Raw genomic sequence first — 18,226 nt, forward strand, 5'->3', positions numbered from 1 at the left:
AACACATGCATGGCAGGCAGATTGAACACTCCAAATTTTCCCTAGGTGTGAGTGTGAGAGTGTCTGTTGGATGTATTTGTGTGCCCAACCAATTCAGGGTGCACCCCTCCTAGTGCCCGAAGGTGGCTGGGATAGTCTCGAGCACCCCCCATGACCCTAATGAGGAATAAGCGGTACGGAAAATGGAATGGAATGACCTCAGCTTCAAATAAGAAAAACAAAATTTGCTTCTGTTAAAATTTTTAAAGGTGGATGTCGGCATCATGTGTGGGCCGTGATAATTTCCCTCGCACATGAAAATCATTTTGTCCCACACAACAAACTTTTATGAAAGCCATTTACTTACTCTTCATAAACTCCAAAAGAGATCTTGCTGTGCATTTGGAAATTGTACTTCCATTTTAAATCAATAAATAACACACAGAATTGTATGCACTCTGTGGTTACAGAATTAGATTTTTTTTTCCATGTGGATGTGATCGTAGTCTTCTTATTTAGACTCAACTTGTATTCCATTATAACTTCTCTGTGCACATTCTAATTGGAAGGGGAAAACATGGCCTTTGTCATTTGGTCATTGACTCAGCCCTGATAAGACGGCCATTAGAGCTGAGTCGCTGAGTTTGCAGTGCGTTGACATCACGTTGTGTATAGTGCGCTTATTTTGTACCATAAAGGGACAGCTGAGTCACATGGAATACTTTTAATCAAGAATACCACCACATACAAATATTTTTCAACCAGCTTTTGAAAGCCACATGTTTAAGTCTGTTCAATTCTGCAATGTGACTGGTTTAGCCAACCCCTTTGAAAACTTGGAAATTTAAAATTGTCTAGGACTTGTTAAAAAAATATATTTTGTGTATTTTCTTTTAATGTGTAGACAGTTTGCACTCCAAATATTTTTTTAATGTAAATACCATTGACACATTTTGAAAGACTGCACTTTGAAGACAGCTGTTAATAATTTCACTTCATTGAGCCCCTTCAATAACTTTTGTCCTTTTTTTTTGAATTTTTAATTTAAAACAGCTTCATGTTGATGTCTCTAAATATACACAGATATAATATAATGCGAATATATTTAGGGGCTTGCTTTTGCACAGGAAGTGAAAATGCATTTTTTTAACCATTCATTGAGAGGATACAGTATCTTCCAAAGGTGTTAGGTGGGATTCGTTAACCAAACTCAACCAACCATGCTTGACGGATTTTGCTTGGTGTGTTAACATTAGTCACAAAATCATATACAGTAAATTCTCTTTATGTCGATATTCTCGGGAGTCGGAAAAAATATCTATATAACCGGACTATCGATATATCCGATCCTGCGGCATGTAAATTTTCTCCTTGCGTTCATAGAAATAGTATTGTAATAAGCAGTGCTATCGATATAATCAATATCGATGTAACGAGACTTTACTGTATTAACTTTTGTGTAAAAACACAAATATATAATGCCATGCAACCAAATTATTCCATTTGTATTCCCTTCAGATGATGCTCTCCAGTTCTGTGTGTACAGGTCTCTGTGCGATGTTGCATGTTGTTAGAAAGCAGCTTCCTGGCAGCCCGCTGTCATGATCGCCGCACATTGAAGATCTCTCATTGTTGCTACCCGGGCTGGCCTTCCGTTTCAGCAGAACGGCATTGTCAGTGCCGGCAAAAGATCCACTGATAACCGTGTTGGCGTCCGTGTCCGTGGCAGCTCGGAAGCTGCGGTTGATCCTACGGAGGAGACTCTTGCGGAATCGAACGGTGAAGAGCCCATATATGAGCGGGTCCAGGCAGGCATTGACCAGGCCGAAGATGAACAGGAGGTGGGAGAGCGAGTGGGAGATCTTTCCTTCCAGATCATCGGGGAAGAACCAGTACCACAGCCCCAGCAGGTAGTAGGGAGTCCAGCAGATGATAAAGGACAATACGATCACGACGCTCATTTTTAGAGTCCTCATGCGAGCTCTGGGGATGTTGTTCTTGGAGCAGCGTAAATGTACCTCAGTGGAGGAAACTTCAGGAGAAGAAAAGTAAAATAAAAAGGTGATCCATGCACGCATGCATGCACGCACGCACGCACACACACGCACACAAAACATACATTAAAGTAAATTGCATGCATTAATCAAATGATAATATATCCAATATATCTATCTTTATATTTTTTCTGAAACAAAGTGAGATGTAAGTTTTTATTTAACATATTGGCTGTGTTTTTCTTGTTTTCCAAATATATTGAAACATGACTGCGGCAATTTTGCAATGTTGCCAATGATAGTCACATACATATTGTCATTGTTAGATTTTTTTCCAAATGTAAAGAAGAACCATATATCCATCCATCCGTTCATGATGAAATTGTAAATTAGACTTTTATGAAACTATATTGTCCAGTCCCTCATCTTGAAAATATGTAAAACTCACCATTGTCCTTTTTCAGGCGCTTGGAGATCTCCAAGAATATCCTGGTGTAGCATGTGATCATGATAGCCAGGGGCAACAAGAACAAGCAGAAGAAGGTGAACATGTTGTATGCCGTCTCATGCCAATGCCTCTCAAAACTTCCTCGTGTGGTGCACTGCGTGAAGTCCCCGGGATACTTGATGGTCACGTTGTGGAACAGGAACATCTGAGTCGGAACATTTATAGTTTCATGCTGTTGTTCATCTTAGGCAGCCACATTCTTTTTGTTTCACTTTGAAATGCAGCCGTCATAATTCGTCATCATTCGCCTGACAGTACAGTCATGGCTTAAAAACCTAAACCAAAGCTAATTAAAGGACAATCGACGTCAATTTTGTTTCCTAACTGACATCAGAAAACCGTTTTATAGCATCTAAAATACCCAAAACATGCAGTATGATATTTTTATTCAAATGCAAAACACCAATAAAAATGACTTAAAGTGTCCAAAATCCGCAAAGAAATTGAGCTGCGAATTGGGCATTTTCAGACAGTCCCGCCCCCTGTTCGTGACGTCACACCAAGACGTCTTGCATTGCTGGAGAATCAAAACAATGGCTTCAGATTCAGAGAATATGCTTTCTTGTTACACATCCAGTTATGAATATGATTCAAATAGTTCTGAAGAGGAAAGCATGCATGTTTGCAATCGATTAAAGAATTTATTCTGTGCCATTTTGAGGCAACAATGGGGGGAAATGTCTCACCCAAAAAGAGGCAGAAAATGGCCACCAAGCTCCTGTGAGGAATTAATCAGCCCGTTTCCACAGGCTGATAAATTCCTTACATGGAGCTTGGATGCCCTCTTCTGGCTCTTTCTGGTGCAACACAAGATTTTCAGACCAAACAAGCATTGACGTGATGGAAGGACTGCTACAATGTGTCCTTTTTTTTTTCGGTCAGGGACGTTCCTTCAGTGACGTCACGTACGGACTCGTCACAAACTCAAAAACAAGACTTCTGGAATATTCAGCACGAGTTTTAAAACGTAAAATATAGCTATACGCGGTGGAATCTTTGTAAAATACGCTCTGTAGAAGTCATTTGAAACCATTTTACAAATTATGGACACAACTTGTCCGGAGATGTCAGTTGTCCTTTAAGTCTTGTAGAGATGTGATTTGACACCACTATGTGGCCTAATGCATCTTTGACACAAGCTACGGTATGATAAATCTTGATCACAATTCAGGGGTCCATGTGGGCTTTCTACTGAGTGCCCATCTTATTTGATTTTAGGTGAACTGACCTGCGGGATTGACAACAAAGCACTCATGGTCCACGCCACCGCCAGCATGAATTTGTTCCTCTTCCGGGCCTCGTTGATGGCCAGCGGATGGAGAATGGCCGATTGGCGGTCCAGGCTGATCACCACCGTGACGAAGGCGCCAGAGTACATGGCCTGAAGCTTGAGGAACATCAAGAGCCGGCAGGTAAAGTCGCCAGCCAGCCATTGCACCGTGATGTTCCACGCCGCATCCACGGGCATCACCACGAACGTCACCAGGAGGTCGGCCAGTGTCAGGTTGATGATCAGTACGCGGACATGTGATTTGCGCTTGCTGTCCGCGTAGGCTGCACAAAGCACGGCAAGGTTGCAGAACGCCGACACGCCGCATAAGATGAAGGTGACAATCACCCGAACTTTGGCGGCGGTACTAAATGTGGGCAACTCCAAGCACGGCGATGACACATCGCAGCTGGCGTTGGCGGGCCGGAGCTCGGCAGATACCTGGTGCATACTACCATCCATTTTTCTGATGAGGATGCATTTTGCTCAACCTGAAGAAAAAAACGATGGGTGAGTCACAGCCTGCGTCATTTTGAATGAGGGGTGGATCATATAAGATAGTTTTTAACCATCCATTCATTATCCAAGTTGCCAATCATCACGAGGGTCGATGGGCATGCAAAAGCTGTCTACGGGCAGTAGATGGGGTACATCCTGAACTGTTTGCCAGCATGTTGCAGGGCACACAGACAAAAAAAATCATTCTCACTTATAGTCACACCGATAGACAAGATTGGTCGTTCACCCTACCCATGCATGTCTTTGAATTGCATGAGGGAATTGGAATACCCTGAGAAACCCCACACAGCCATGGGGAGATATGATATATAAACTCCTCACAGTGAGGTCAGAGTCCGGGTTTGAATCTTGGATCTCTACTGTGTGGCAGATATGATAACCACTGTACCATTCCACCAAAAAATAACAAATAAATATAAAAATTAAATTAATCGAGTTATCAAATTATTTAGACTGACTAGACTGTTGTTTTACTACTATTACTGCTTTTAACTCATTCACTGCCATTCACAAATTTATTCGGGCATTGAAAATATGACATCGAGCGCCATTCCCCAATTTGTTCTGTTTTTTTTTCCTTGTTTGCGTGCCGATAAAGCATTGGCCATGGCCTCAGGCAATGTTTTTCTCTTCTACTAAGTGGCAGCATTTCCCCTTTTTCCATGTTAGCACTTTGTTCCAGCTTCAGCTGTTAAAGTGCTATATAAATCAATATGTATGTATTGCATTGTATTTTGGACAGCCACCCTCATTTCAAGATCATATAACTCCTGAACGATATAATTTAGGAATTAACTCTTTTTTGATGAATGAAGATACTCTAAGGTTTCTTACATTGCATTGAATGTTTATGTAGTCCTAAAACTCAATATTCTGTGGGTCCTGGAATTCGAGTGACAATGACAAAAACCCTGGCACTGCAGTGGACACATTTTTGCACACCGTCTGGCAGTGAATGAGTTAATAATGAATCTTGAATTCAAAAGTAAAATTAAATTGGAATACATTTTCTAACAGGGCGAGTTGGATTATATGCTACATTTTTGTGCACATATAGAAATCTACCTTAACTACATGAATGGCATCGTATGTCCTACTAAATTCTCTCTCTCTCTCACACACACACACACACTAAACATACAGTAAAGTAAATTGCATGCATTAATCAAATGATAACTATGGTCCAATATTTTATCCCGAATATTTTTCTAAGCTTCAGTGAAAATCTGAGAAATCGTACTTACGTGGTATGTGGAAATGTGCTTCTGTGCATGCTTGGTAATAATTGCAAGTAAGCCCTCAGGGAGAGAAGGAGGGTAAAAAAAAGCTTTTGCAAATGTAGACGCAGCCTTCAAATAAGACAGTCTGTCCGGCATGAAGAGCTCCTCTTTGACTGCACACACAGACACATGCTGCCCCCTCCACATGCAGCGTGTGCCAATGAGGGAAAAGCAAAGGTGTGGCCCCATCTCATTCCATGCCAAAATCTATTTGGTGCAATACTGTAAATTAGTCATAAATTTTAAAAAAAACTTATTAATGATGTGTGGCAAATGATTGGTTTTCATTTTCTTGTTTGTGAAAAGGCATTAATTCTACCTCCTCGACAGCATACATCACAATCAGAATCAGAATCAGAATCAGAATCATCTTTATTGCCAAGTATGTAGACCACACAAGGAATTTGTTTCCGGTAGAACAGGCTGCACTAGTATCGTCATCAAAAAAACTGCTAAGTGGCACTATACAGTTCCATTTTGGCTACTCTTGACATGTTTCTCTATTTTTCTCTTGTAAAAAAATACAGTACTTACGCCATATGTTTTTTTTTAATTCATTAATTTTAAAAACTAAAATCACATTAGCAATTTAAATATCTTACTTTAGAACATTAAATGATTGTTTTTATGGCAGCACTTTTATCACTCAGTCCTTATAGCATATTTAGGTGTAGCGTAATCTAATCAAATTTGCAGATTCACCAGGGGAAGACGGTGGGGGGGGGGGGGGCTACGGCAGGAGAGCACAGTGAGGCATCGTCTTCCAAATTCACAATCATGCTAATCAAATGACAAAGTGCCCGTCTTCACACCGAGTGTAGACTACTATACTTTTTACTTTTTTCTACTGTTTACAAATTGTCAAGTGCAGGCGACTCCATGCGCCAAACAAAGTGGCCTCAATTTGCGTTGGTGCGAATATTTAAAGGACAACCGACGTCTCCGGACAAGTTGTGTCCATAATTTGTAAACTGGCTTCAAATGACTTCTACTGCGCATTATTTAATAAGATTCCGCCGCATATAGCTATATTTTACGATTTAAGACTCGCGCTGAATATTCAGGAAGTCTTGTTTTTGAGTTGGTGACAAGTCCGTACGTGACGTCAGTAAAGGACCGCTCCTGATCGACAAAAAGACACATTGTAGCAGTCCTTCCATCACGTCAATGTATTTTGCTGTACTGTTTGGTCTGAAGACTTTGTGTTGCGCCCAAAAGCAGCCAGAAGAGGGCGTCCAAGCTCCATGGAAGGAATTTATCAGCCTGTGGAAGCGGGCTGATTTATTCCTTGCAACAACTCGGTGGCCATTTTTGAGTGCGACATTCCCCCCCGCCCGTTTGCCTCAAAATGACATGGAATAAATTCTTTAATCGATTGCAAACATGTATGCTTTCCTCTTCAGAACTATTTGAATCATATTCATAACTGGATGTGTAACAAGAAAGCATATTCTCAGAATCTGAAGCCATCATTTTGATTCTCCTGCAATGCAAGACGTCTTGGAGTGACGTCACGAACTGGGGGCGGGACTTTCTGAAAATGCCCAATTCGCAGCTCAATTTTTTTGCAGATTTTGGACACTTTAAGTCATTTTTATTGGTGTTTTGCATTTGAATAAAAATATCACACTGTGTGTTTTGGGTATTTTAGATGCTATAAAACGTTTTTCTGATGTCAGTTAGGAAACAAAAAAAATGGTGTCGTTTGTCCTTTAACTCATGCAACAACATGCAAAAATGTGTCTACTCCATTGCCAGGGATTTTGTCATTGTCACTTAAAATCCAGGACCCACATAATATTGTGTTTTAGGACTACATAAACATTCAATGCAGCGTAAGAAGCCTTAGACTTGATTATTTCATCAGAAAAAAATAGTTAATTCCTAAATTACCGGGTACTGGAGTTATATGATCTTGAAATGAGTGGGTGTCCAAAATACAATGCAATACATACATATTGGTTCATATAATGCTTTTACAACAGCGGAAGTGCGAACAAAGCGCTAACATGGAAAAAAGGAAAATGCAAAAAACATTGCCAGAGGCCATGACCAGCGCTTTATTGGCACCCAAGCAAGAAAAAAACAAAACCCGAATTAATTCGGGACTGGCGCTCTGTCATATTTTGTTCGGGAATGGCAGTGAATGAGTTAAATTGCAACCATAATTACACCAAGTGCCAGTCGAAGGATAGGGCCAATCAAGTTGAGCATTACATATCATGCTAAATGTCTTAGCATTAGATGTAAGTGGGAGTATTTTTTTCTTCTTGATAATAGCATAATCAAACCCAGTGTTGTGACACGAAAAGAGCAACTTTCCCCACCCATCCAATCATGTCACAATGAATAGACTTCAATTATCTGAGAGATAATCAGCATGGGGGAGTAACATACTTTTTCCTTCACTCACAGTGTGACGTACACGTTGTGGTCAGTAGGGTCAGTAAAAACATGAAAAGAGAACTGTATTATGCTCATCTTTTGTGGTGATCAAATAACATACTATGGCAAATTTATGTGGGAATTCTGGTAATTCCACAGGGGTTCCTTATTTTGCAGTCCACCTGCATCCACAAACACACAAACAGTAAAAAAATAAAAAACAAAACACCACTATGACCACAATTGGATAATCTTGTTACGTGTTTGGGCGATATCACCGGATGCGTCGAGCTGGATTAATTTCCCTGGTTGCTTTGACGGTAGATGGTCAAGGGACACGCTGACCCAAAACATGTATTATCTTGTGAGCACACTTCCCCTTGAAAAGAAGATGTGTCAAATTTCCAAATTTGATACTGTTTGAGTTCATCTTGTCACGATAAGCAGGCCGCACGTAACATCAATTGTGATTTTGGCAAAAGGTCATGAAAGAACGGACATGATGTGCTCATGCAGATGGAAAAGGTTACTTTGTGTCACGGTTAGATAGATATGGTTGTGTCAGGGGGCAGTAACAGTGGAGGAGTGATTACCTGCTTCAGTAAACTTGACTAGTCTCTGGGCAAAAATTCTAATCTGTCCGAATTTATACCACGTGTAATCTAATTTCTGTGATTAAATTATCAGGGTCGAGGCGGCTTAGCTTCCTACCCCTAAACACGGCTACCGGCCTCCGAGTGTTTGGTCCTCTATTTTCACAATTTACGACTATATACTTCTCAGTCTTTGCACGTGCTTTTAGTGATAATCTAAACATTATGTGTGAAGAAACAAATCACTAAATGCACTTGAGCAGCACCGCCATTCACGTCTTATCTTGCATCACATCTTCATCCTGCTTCTCCCGATTTACGCACTGACTCAAGCATAGTCATCATACACATTACATCGCATTTGCCCATCAGGCTGGAATACTGTTAATTCCATTTACTCACTTACTCAAAAAGCCCCGCAAGAAAATAACACTATATGCCTTTTAATTATTCCCCGAGGGACCATTTTTAGGCAGTGGTACTCATTTTCACATGCTCCATTTAAACACACTCATTAGAAAATACAGTACATCACTGTAAAAATATCTGTGGGTATCATTAGAAATTATCTGATGGCATAACTCCATTTATACTCCACTTGTATGTTTCATATACTTGCAATGGTCTGTGTTTGCCTAATGATTAGTCCATCCTTGAGCACTTTTTTCTTATTATCGGTATTTCTTTTATGACAAATTCACACACAATGGGTGCATCAATGATTGTCAGATTGTATCAGGGGCCGATCCGATGGACAGACCATTAGCTAATTGGTACTGGGGTCGGGCATATGTGACATCACATCGCCTACCCTTTGGGGTCATGTTACATTTGCGGTGCCACTCGCGCGAAAGTAAAGGATCAAGAGCTGCAGCATGAATGACAGAGTGAGAGATAGGGAGTGCTGAGCCTGATAAGCAAACTCTTCAAATGTAAAAAATGGCATGTTTTGGAAAAGATCACCATTATGTAGAGCAGTGTTTTTCACTGTGTTGTCTGTGATGTTGTCAATTGAAACAAACATAATATAATGACAATGACTTATGTTAAGTCATACAGCCATAAGAAGCCAAACCTGAAGATAAAAATAATTATTCATATTCTATCATGCACTATGTTTCTACAAATTGGCTTAACTATTATTTTTGGAGATGTAATGATTCCACAGTTTTATAAGTACAGTAGAGGCAAAATTAACATAATCAACTCAGTCTCACACAATAATAATAATAATAATAATAATAATAATAATACACTCCCTGATGACCATGATATTAAAAAAAGACATGACAAGTCTGGGATGTACCCAGTCTACTGCCTGAAGACTCCAGCAAACCCATGACTCTCGTGAGGATAAGCAGATTAAAAAGTGGGTGAAAGGCTGGTCGGTCATTGTAATCATCAACAGAAAGAAATCAACATACAAGTGTACATTGTAATTTACAAAACTACACAGACAACATCTCTTTAACAGTGGACTCGTGCGTCACCGATGGAATCCGTTAGGGGGCAAACGAGAGCAGGCACCTCCCGCAACCGCAAGCGCGTAGAACGTGAAAGAAAACGAAAATGATTGGTCAAAAATTTCTAAAATTATATTCGTTTTAACCACGTTTATTTTCTATTGTTGTTCCCGTTGTGGCTGCGGCTTTATAAGTATTACGCGGCGAAGCTGAACTTGCCTAAAAGCATAATGTTTCGGGAGTTCGCCCTAAAACCTTAGCATGTGAGCTACTAGCCGATAGTCTCTCCTCCACTCCGTCGTAAACTTCAACCGCTGGGTTCAAAATGTCTGTTCAACGAGCTTTAGTTGACTGTACCGTGCTGTCTCTACAAGATTCCTGCCTGTTTTATCCGTGCTGTAAAAACTGCTTTTGCAGAATGGACGTGGAGTCGCACGACAGGACGAGGTACAAATATCAAAACAAAACATGATTGCTCTTGAAAGATGTGAGTCCTCGAAGTAGTGTCATTCTGATTTGTAAAATCACGCCATTTTATTAAAAAGAACAGTTCCTTTTAAGATCACCATAGTATTTAATACATTCTATCAAAACAATGTTATTTGTTGTTACTTTGGCTTTATCTGACGATCTTTTTAAATACTTTTAGAACTTGCATTTGTATAGTGATCCCACCCAAATACGCACACACAGCTACATACACTCACTGCATTGATATTCTCGTTCATATGATGCGTGATGTCGTCTCGAGCTACAAACTGAGCTGCACTGTACATATGGCAGAGTTGGACAAACAAATGTTTTTGAACAATGATACAGGTTTCTTCAACGCACCCCAATTGTGGAGAAAACACATTTTAAAACCATCTCAGAATGATATTTTGCCTTGTTTAGGTTTGACACCTGCGCTCAATTTAATAAGCTAATTACTTTGTTGATCAAATATGCCCTCCGTTTTGTATCTGACTTAATGTTTCTCCATTTTTTGTGAATCTGCCAAAGATCCAGTTGTTCCAGGTGTCCCTACAGCTGTGTGAGAGATCATCTGGAATACAGATATCGTCTTTCAGTATTGGTGACCAGGGACACCAGTATATTTGGAGTCACAGTGTTTGGCAGCTGCCTGAACCCATTCTTTGGCATTCCCGCAACTCGATTGCAAAGGTGAGAAGGCATCATTGAAGCTGTGGTCGAAGAGTATTGGATTGGATTGGATTTGCCTTTATTAGTCTCGCAATGGAGAAATTTACATTTCACAGCAAAGTGATAAACAACTTCTGTAAACCTAGTGAACATTTATCTGTAAAGACAATGTTTGAAGGATCGTTTTAACTGTGTCAACTACCATACAAGTCCATTGGTCAGTCTAGCATTTGTTTGTGCTCTGTCAGGGTATTGGAGAAGTCGGATGGACCATTTGAAGCATCAACCAGATCCAAAGTGTTAGCGAGGGCCGCCGAGAACTGTTTAGTTGGGAGAAATGTTGTATTTGGAATAAAGGTGTGTTGCAAGTCTTATATTAAAATAATGCCTGTCATGTAATTAAAGGATGTGGCAATTGTGACCCCGGGGCTCTGTGTGCTCTGCAGGTGACAGATTCAAAAGGTTGCCCATGGTCAAAAGATCATAATCCGGATGCCTTTGATAACAAGGACATGGCACAGTTTACTGCCACCCAGCTGATTTTCCCTAGAGTTGCAGGCCTTGAAGGCCACTCTGTCCTGAAGTGCTATCGACTCCTTCAGAAAGCAGAAAAGCGGCAGCGAGAGTCTCTCGATCCAAACAAGTCCAGCGGAATCCTGACAACACCGTTACTACAGATTCCTCAAGATTCTGGTATCGGGAGCTTCAATAACAGCACCCTGTCCCGTCTTTTGTCCCACGCTCCGCAAAGGTAATGCAGTTTTGTGTGTGTGCTGTTTGTGTGTGTGTGCGCGTGTGTATGGGTGGGTGGGTTTATTTTAAGAATATTAACTTATTCACTTCCAGACGATGTGAAAAAAAATATCCACTCCAGTGGCAGGGTTATTGTCATTTTCACTCAAATTGCAGGCCGACAGAATATTGACTTTTAGGACAACATAAACGTTCTATGCAGTGTAAGAAAACTTAGAATTTCATCTTTCATCAGACAAAAATAGTTAATTCCTAAATTATATGGGTCTGGAGTTAGATGAGCTTGAAATGGGGGCGGCTGTACAAAATGCAATACAATACATACATATTGATGTATATAACACTGAAGCTGTAAGAAAGCGCTAACATGGACAAAAGGCAAATGCTGCCCCCTTGTGGAAGGGAAAACATTGTCAAAGGTCTGACCAGTGGTTTATCGGCCCCCCCCCCGCAAGAAAAACACAACCCTGTACTTCATTTCTCAATTAAAATAAATCATTGACCAATTATATTTTAGTTAACCAATATTAGAATACAGTATTTAAACATGAAATATTACAATCTTTATAATATAAATTCTCAGTGAGCTGGATTAAAATCTGTTTTGCCTACCCATAATGCATCTCCTCTGGCCAAAATATTAGGTACACTGGCACAATCTCATGAGTCTTCATTATATGCTATTCTACAGTTGACAACGCAGTAATAATAATCCATTTCATTTATAAGTGCCTTTCAAAACTCTCAAGGTCACTTTACAGTCACAGGATAAAGTTTTTCTGTGTGTGAGCAGCGGCAACCACTCAAGCTGTAGACTTTCTGTCCGTAATGACATTCCGGATGTTGATTTGCATCCAATAAAATAAGCACGGGTGCCTCACGCAAATGGACGTGTCACTTTCAATCACGTTTGTTCTGCCTGGCAGTTCGCAGCACCACGATGGCAGCTTCACTCCCACGCCGCCATGGCAACAATCACTGGGACTTGTTACTTCATCCGCCGAGCAGGAAGAACAAGAGGAAGACCCCCGCACATGCGATGACAACCAATCAACTGGAAAAGATCAAAGCACTTTTTTTGACACACCACCATTTTCTCGATGCTGGCCGGCCGAAGATGCCAACTCCTCCATTTTGAATCGTGCGACACCCGCCAAGTCTTCACGTGTGAATTATCCACTGGTCTCTGAGACTCAGACCTCCAGACATCAGAAGGATTCACCTGTGTCGTGTTCGTTAATCTGGGATGATTTGCCTTTTTCAGAGAGTCTGACAGAGTTTCTGAATGACGGGGACAAACATTTTTATATGATGAAAGACAACAACTTGCCAAAGGAATCGATTTCTACTTGTATCAAAAACACAACGGCACCAGGAAGAAACTCACTGATTTCATCGGACGTCGCGGACACTGTTGTTCTGAACAAAGACAATGAAGAAATCTACAATTGTTCCCTTGACCTGTTTGGTTTAAGCTCAGTGGATCCACACGAGGAAGACAAACAGACTCCGAGACCTCAAAAGTGTGTCAAAAGAGCCACTGAGACACCTTCTCGAGGCATGACAACCCACTGCGATTATCCACAACATCTCGACTTTATCCCATCCTCTCAATCTACTCCCATTGTTCGAATGTGTCCTTCCTCATCTTCCACATATTCTTTGTCGTCCGCTAGACATAAAAACATTTCAAAAAGACGATGCAGGAAAAACAGTCTTGCAATCCTGGGAGGAATCCTGAACAGGAAACTGGCAAGTGAATGTGATGCGCTTCAAATCCCCTCGAAGGACAACTTTGTCATTGTCCTGCCCACTCCTGCTGAACACAAAATAGAACATTGTAGCTCTCCAGAAAATCCACCGTCAGAACCAGCGCCACCAAAGCACTCTGATGACGCAGTAGGTGACGCAAACACGCAGTTGGATCACACAATCATTGAGATGGCAGTTAATAGTTCCATGTTTAAGGACCAAACATATGATTGGTCCAGAGATCTGTTCTCTGACTCCATCTGAAAACATGTGTTGTTACGTACTGCTCCCTCCTCTAGAGGTCAGTGATGTGGGATGAGGCTAGTTCAGTCATTCCTGTTCTCCCCTCCTTCTCTTTGGAGACCACATGGAGCCCTCGAATTGCTGATGAGACAAACCTGGATCCTGGGCAGCCTACATAAGGGGTTGCTTCAGGCTCACACTCTCTAACCTGCCTCCCATGACCAGATCTTTGGCCGTGTGGTTCATTGGATTGACCAGCGTCAATAAAGTTGTTATTTTTCTAGAACATACTTGTGTCTGGTCTCTCTTTTATGTTATTGGCTTTGCTGTGCCGTAACATAAATTGGGGGCTTGTCCAGGATTGTTAGCTGGTTGAATGATTGTTCTTGTTCAGAATCAGAATCAGAATCAGAATACGAATAAAGGTATTCTGATTCTGATTCTGATTCTGATTTATTCGTCCCGCAATGGGGAAATTTGCAGTCCACAGCAGCAATTGAAGAGGGATGGGGTTGGGGTGGGAGTGAAAGGATAGAAAACAAGATATTCTAAGCATAACAAAATAAAAATGTCAACTGTATACTGTGCAAATGTAGATGTGCAAAAACCGTTCTATAAACAAGACTGTACATAGTGCAGAATCAAGAGATGCATTTAGATATATTGCAACAACCCATATTTACAAATGTCCAGTTTTTTTTTTTTTTTTTTTTTTTTTTTTCACATGTGATCATTGGGAATTGTGAAGCCTGACAGCAGTCGGTAGGAACGAGCGGCGGTACCTCTCCTTCTTGCAGCGCGGGTGTAATAGTCTCTGGCTAAAGGAGCTACCCAGAGCTGTCAGGATGGGCAGGAGGGGGTGGGAGGGGCTGTCCGTCATAGCTTTTAGTTTAGCTAGCGTCCGTCTGTTGCCCACCTCCTCAAGAGAGTCCAGCGAGCAGCCCACGACAGAACTGGCCCGCTTGACAAAGCGCTCCAGTCTTTTTCTGTCCCGGGTGGTGATGCTGCCTGACCAGCAGACAATGCCATAGTGGATGGCTGATGCCACCACAGAGTCATAGAAAGTCTTTAGGAGTGACCCCTGAACACCAAAAGACCTCAGTTTCCTGAGGAGGAAGAGGCGACTCTGTCCCTTTTTGATTAGGGCATCCGTGTTTGTTGTCCAGTCCAGTTTATTGTTGAGAGTAACACCCAGGTACTTGTAGGAGGTCACCCTCTCAATGTCCGAACCCTGGATGTTCAATGGTGCAGGTGACGATTGTTTCCTGCAGAAATCCACCACCAGCTCCTTGGTTTTGCCAGTGTTGATCTGGAGGTGATTCTGCTGGCACCAGTCCACAAAGTCCTTTGTCAGTCCCCTGTACTCCCTATCGTCTCCCTCTGTAATGAGGCCGACAATAGCTGAGTCGTCAGAGAACTTCTGAAGGTGGCAGGTTGGGGTGTTGTAGTTGAAGTCCGAGGTGTAGAGGGTGAAGAGGAATGGAGCCAGGACTGTTCCCTGCGGCGCTCCGGTGCTGCAGAGAAGCCTGTCCGACTCACAGTTCTTTACCCTCACGTACTGTGGCCTGTTTGTGAGGTAGTCTGTAATCCAGGATGTGAGGTGATGGTCGACTCCGGCATGCTGCAGCTTGTCCCCCAGTAGACTGGGCTGGATGGTGTTGAAGGCACTGGAGAAATCGAAGAATGTGATCCTCACCGTGCTCCCAGCATTCTCCAGGTGCAGCAACGCCGTATGGAGGAGGTAGATGATGGCATCCTCCACACCGATGCTGGGCTGGTAGGCAAACTGCAGCGGGTCCAGCGATGAGCTTGCCAGCGGTCGCAGGTGGGCGAGGACGAGTCTCTCCAGCGTCTTCATCAGGTGAGACGTCAGCGCCACCGGTCTGTAGCTGTTGAGCTCTTTGGGGTTGGCAATCTTGGGCACTGGGACCAGGCATGACGTTTTCCACAGCTGTGGAACTCTGCCCAGCTTCAGGCTCAGGTTGAACAAGTGCTGGACAATGTCACACAGCTGGTCGGAGCAGGTCTTGAGGAGTCGGGAACTGATGTCATCCGGACCTGCTGCCTTCCTCACCTGCATCCTCCTCAGTTGGTTCCTCACCTGCGCAGTTGTGACAGACAGGCAGGAACCAGGAGGCAGAGTGGCGGCTGAGGGTGTGGCAACGGTTGGGAGGGCAGATGTTGGTTGTGGAAAGCTGGTCGTGAGAGGGGGCAGGGAGGGTAAGGCCACAGTGAGAGTTGGTGCAGGTGCAGCTACAGGTGAAGTTGACGGTGGGCCGGGGGCGGCTGGCGTCTTGTCAAACCGATTGAAAAAGCGGTTGATTTCATCTGCCCAGTCCTTGTCTTTTTCGTTCAATGTCACTGGGCTTTTGTGGCCTGAGATGTTTTTCAGGCCCTTCCAGACACCAGCGACATTGCTGGCTTGCAGCTGCTCCTCCATTTTCATCCTGTAGGCCTTCTTCCCCTCTCTGATCTTCCTCCTCAGTTGGATCTGCACGGCCTTCAGTTCCTCTCTGTTGCCCGAGACAAAAGCCCTTTTCTTCTCCTTCAGGAGGACTTTTATGTCGGGATTAATCCATGGTTTGTTGTTGGCAAAACACCGCACAGTCCTGGTGGGTACGGTGTTTTGTTCACAAAAGTTAATGTAGTCTGTGATGGTGTTGGTGAGTGAGTCAATGTCTTCCCCATGAATCTCAGTAAAGACCTCCCACCTGGTTGAATCAAAACAGTCCCGCAGAGCTTCTTCAGCTTCTGTGGACCATCTTTTGATCGTGCGGGTCACAGCTGGTTGCCTCTGGACAAGGGGTTTGTACACAGGCTGGAGATAAACCATATTGTGGTCTGCTCTTCCGAGAGGGGGAGGGGGGAGGGTTTGTATGCATCCTTGGCGTTTGAATAAAATAGGTCCAATATGTTATTGTCTCTGGTGGCACAAGTTACATACTGTGTGAATGTTGGGAGGGAGAATTTCAGGGAAATGTGATTGAAGTCCCCTGAGATGATAAACAAGGCGTTGGGGGACTGGGTTTGCAGCTTGTTTACAACAGATATGAGGGCATCGGAGGCAGCGCCGCCATTTGCCGTAGGGGGAATGTACGTCGTCACGGCTATGACATGTGAGAATTCCCGTGGCAGGTAATGCGGCCGAAGGCTAACGGCTAGCAGCTCGATGTCCCGAGTGCAAAGTTTTTCCTTCACCGTGATGTGCCCAGGATTGCACCATTTGTCATTCACAAATACAGCAATCCCCCCTCCTTTCTGCTTACCGCTGCCTTCATTTCTGTCCGCTCGTACGAGTTGGAAGCCCTCCAACTCTGCGTGGGCGTCCGGAGTGATTGCCGAAAGCCATGTCTCCGTGACGAGTAGCAAGCTGGCTTCCCGGTACTCCCTCTGATGTCGCGTTAGCGCCGCCAGCTCGTCCATTTTATTTGGGAGCGATCTCACGTTCCCCATGATGACGGACGGGAGAACGTGTCGGTATTTCCTCGTTCTTTTGCGGCGATCTTTCCCGGCCCGACATCCTCGTTTCCTCCTCTTCAATTCATCGGGGATGTCTGGTGCGGCGGCCGCTAGTCCGCTATTAGCCCGCCACGCTAGTAGCTGGTCTCGACTGTAAACAATGGGATTCCGCGTGCGCGTGGATTCCCCGTTCACAGGAGCGATGAAAAAGTAAAAAATAACGGCGATGAGCAAAAGAAAAGATGCCCATCTCCTCTCCGTAGGTTTATGGAGCGAGATCAGGCAAAACAAAAACGGAAAAGTAAAGAAGTGAAAAAGTAGACAAGAAAGGGAAAGAGCTGCTGTGGAGGCAGCCACACAGGGGGGCGCCATCTTACGAAATCCCCTAGACATCTAAGTTTGCTTACTTGCTATCCTGGGTTGGTTAGAAAGCCACATTAGGTAAGTCCTGAGTGTAACCTAGTCTAGTTAGTCTACGGGTGGTTGAGAGACCACTTCCACTTCCACTTTTATTGTTTTTGTCAGTAACCCTGGGAGGGCTCACGCGTACCCGGGTGTCAGAGATATGACAGTCAGGCACTGTGGACAGAGACTCGGAACCAGAAAGATTGTCCCTACTGCCGGCAGGAAACGCAGTCATCCATGACATACGTCTGAATTCTGTGGCCCTCTTCCAAGCTATTTATTGAGAGTACATGCAAATTAAAGTGATACATTAGTAAATCATAGTTTTCCTGATTATAATACCACACCCCTGGAACGTTCTGAGCACCAACAGGTGTAAGCAATAAAACATTGTGTTTTCCATGAACTGATAAATTTGTAACCTGGCTAATGACCTCTTCCTGTAATAAGGAGCTTCCCTAGTCCTAAATTCTGTCCAAG

At 43.1% G+C, this 18,226-nt stretch overlaps 2 protein-coding genes across 3 annotated transcripts; one reads left to right on the top strand and one right to left on the bottom strand.

The window, feature by feature from the left end:
- Positions 1-602: 602 nt before the first annotated feature.
- On the bottom strand, positions 603-5,645 carry LOC148900867 (putative gonadotropin-releasing hormone II receptor). Of its 2 annotated transcripts, XM_088992887.1 has the most exons (4): positions 5,515-5,645; positions 3,710-4,242; positions 2,422-2,626; positions 603-2,011 (listed from the first exon to the last, which is right to left on the bottom strand). In XM_088992887.1, the coding sequence occupies exons 2-4, from the start codon at positions 4,211-4,213 to the stop codon at positions 1,494-1,496; spliced, it is 1,227 nt and encodes a 408-aa protein (XP_088849013.1). In that variant the 5' UTR covers positions 4,214-4,242; positions 5,515-5,645; the 3' UTR covers positions 603-1,493. The 2 variants fall into 2 exon arrangements, with proteins under 2 accessions (XP_088849013.1, XP_088849014.1); XM_088992888.1 differs by lacking the exon at positions 5,515-5,645 and having other exon boundaries at positions 3,710-4,257.
- A 4,243-nt stretch (positions 5,646-9,888) lies between these two features.
- Positions 9,889-14,268, top strand: ddias (DNA damage induced apoptosis suppressor). Its single transcript, XM_088992880.1, has 5 exons — positions 9,889-10,438; positions 10,994-11,155; positions 11,383-11,491; positions 11,581-11,885; positions 12,814-14,268. Exons 1-5 carry the CDS (start codon positions 10,317-10,319, stop codon positions 13,901-13,903), a joined length of 1,788 nt encoding a protein of 595 aa, XP_088849006.1. The 5' UTR covers positions 9,889-10,316; the 3' UTR covers positions 13,904-14,268.
- Positions 14,269-18,226: the final 3,958 nt, after the last annotated feature.

This window comes from Hippocampus bargibanti, linkage group LG03 (assembly GCF_051943395.1).
Source record: "Hippocampus bargibanti isolate YZ-2025 linkage group LG03, ASM5194339v1, whole genome shotgun sequence".
Taxonomy (NCBI): Eukaryota; Metazoa; Chordata; class Actinopteri; order Syngnathiformes; family Syngnathidae; genus Hippocampus; species Hippocampus bargibanti.

Excerpts from the sequence above, each read along its gene's own strand:
- ddias (XM_088992880.1), top strand. The coding sequence starts at position 10,317 with ATGTCTGTTCAACGAGCTTTAGTTGACTGTACCGTGCTGTCTCTACAA. Across the intron at positions 10,439-10,993 it reads GAGTCGCACGACAGGACGAG|ATCCAGTTGTTCCAGGTGTC; the intron begins GTACAAATATCA and ends AATCTGCCAAAG. Across the intron at positions 11,886-12,813 it reads TTGTCCCACGCTCCGCAAAG|TTCGCAGCACCACGATGGCA; the intron begins GTAATGCAGTTT and ends TCTGCCTGGCAG.
- LOC148900867 (XM_088992887.1), bottom strand. The coding sequence starts at position 4,213 with ATGGATGGTAGTATGCACCAGGTATCTGCCGAGCTCCGGCCCGCCAAC. Across the intron at positions 2,627-3,709 it reads CTTTGTTGTCAATCCCGCAG|ATGTTCCTGTTCCACAACGT; the intron begins GTCAGTTCACCT and ends GTTCCGACTCAG. Across the intron at positions 2,012-2,421 it reads GCGCCTGAAAAAGGACAATG|TTTCCTCCACTGAGGTACAT; the intron begins GTGAGTTTTACA and ends CTTCTCCTGAAG.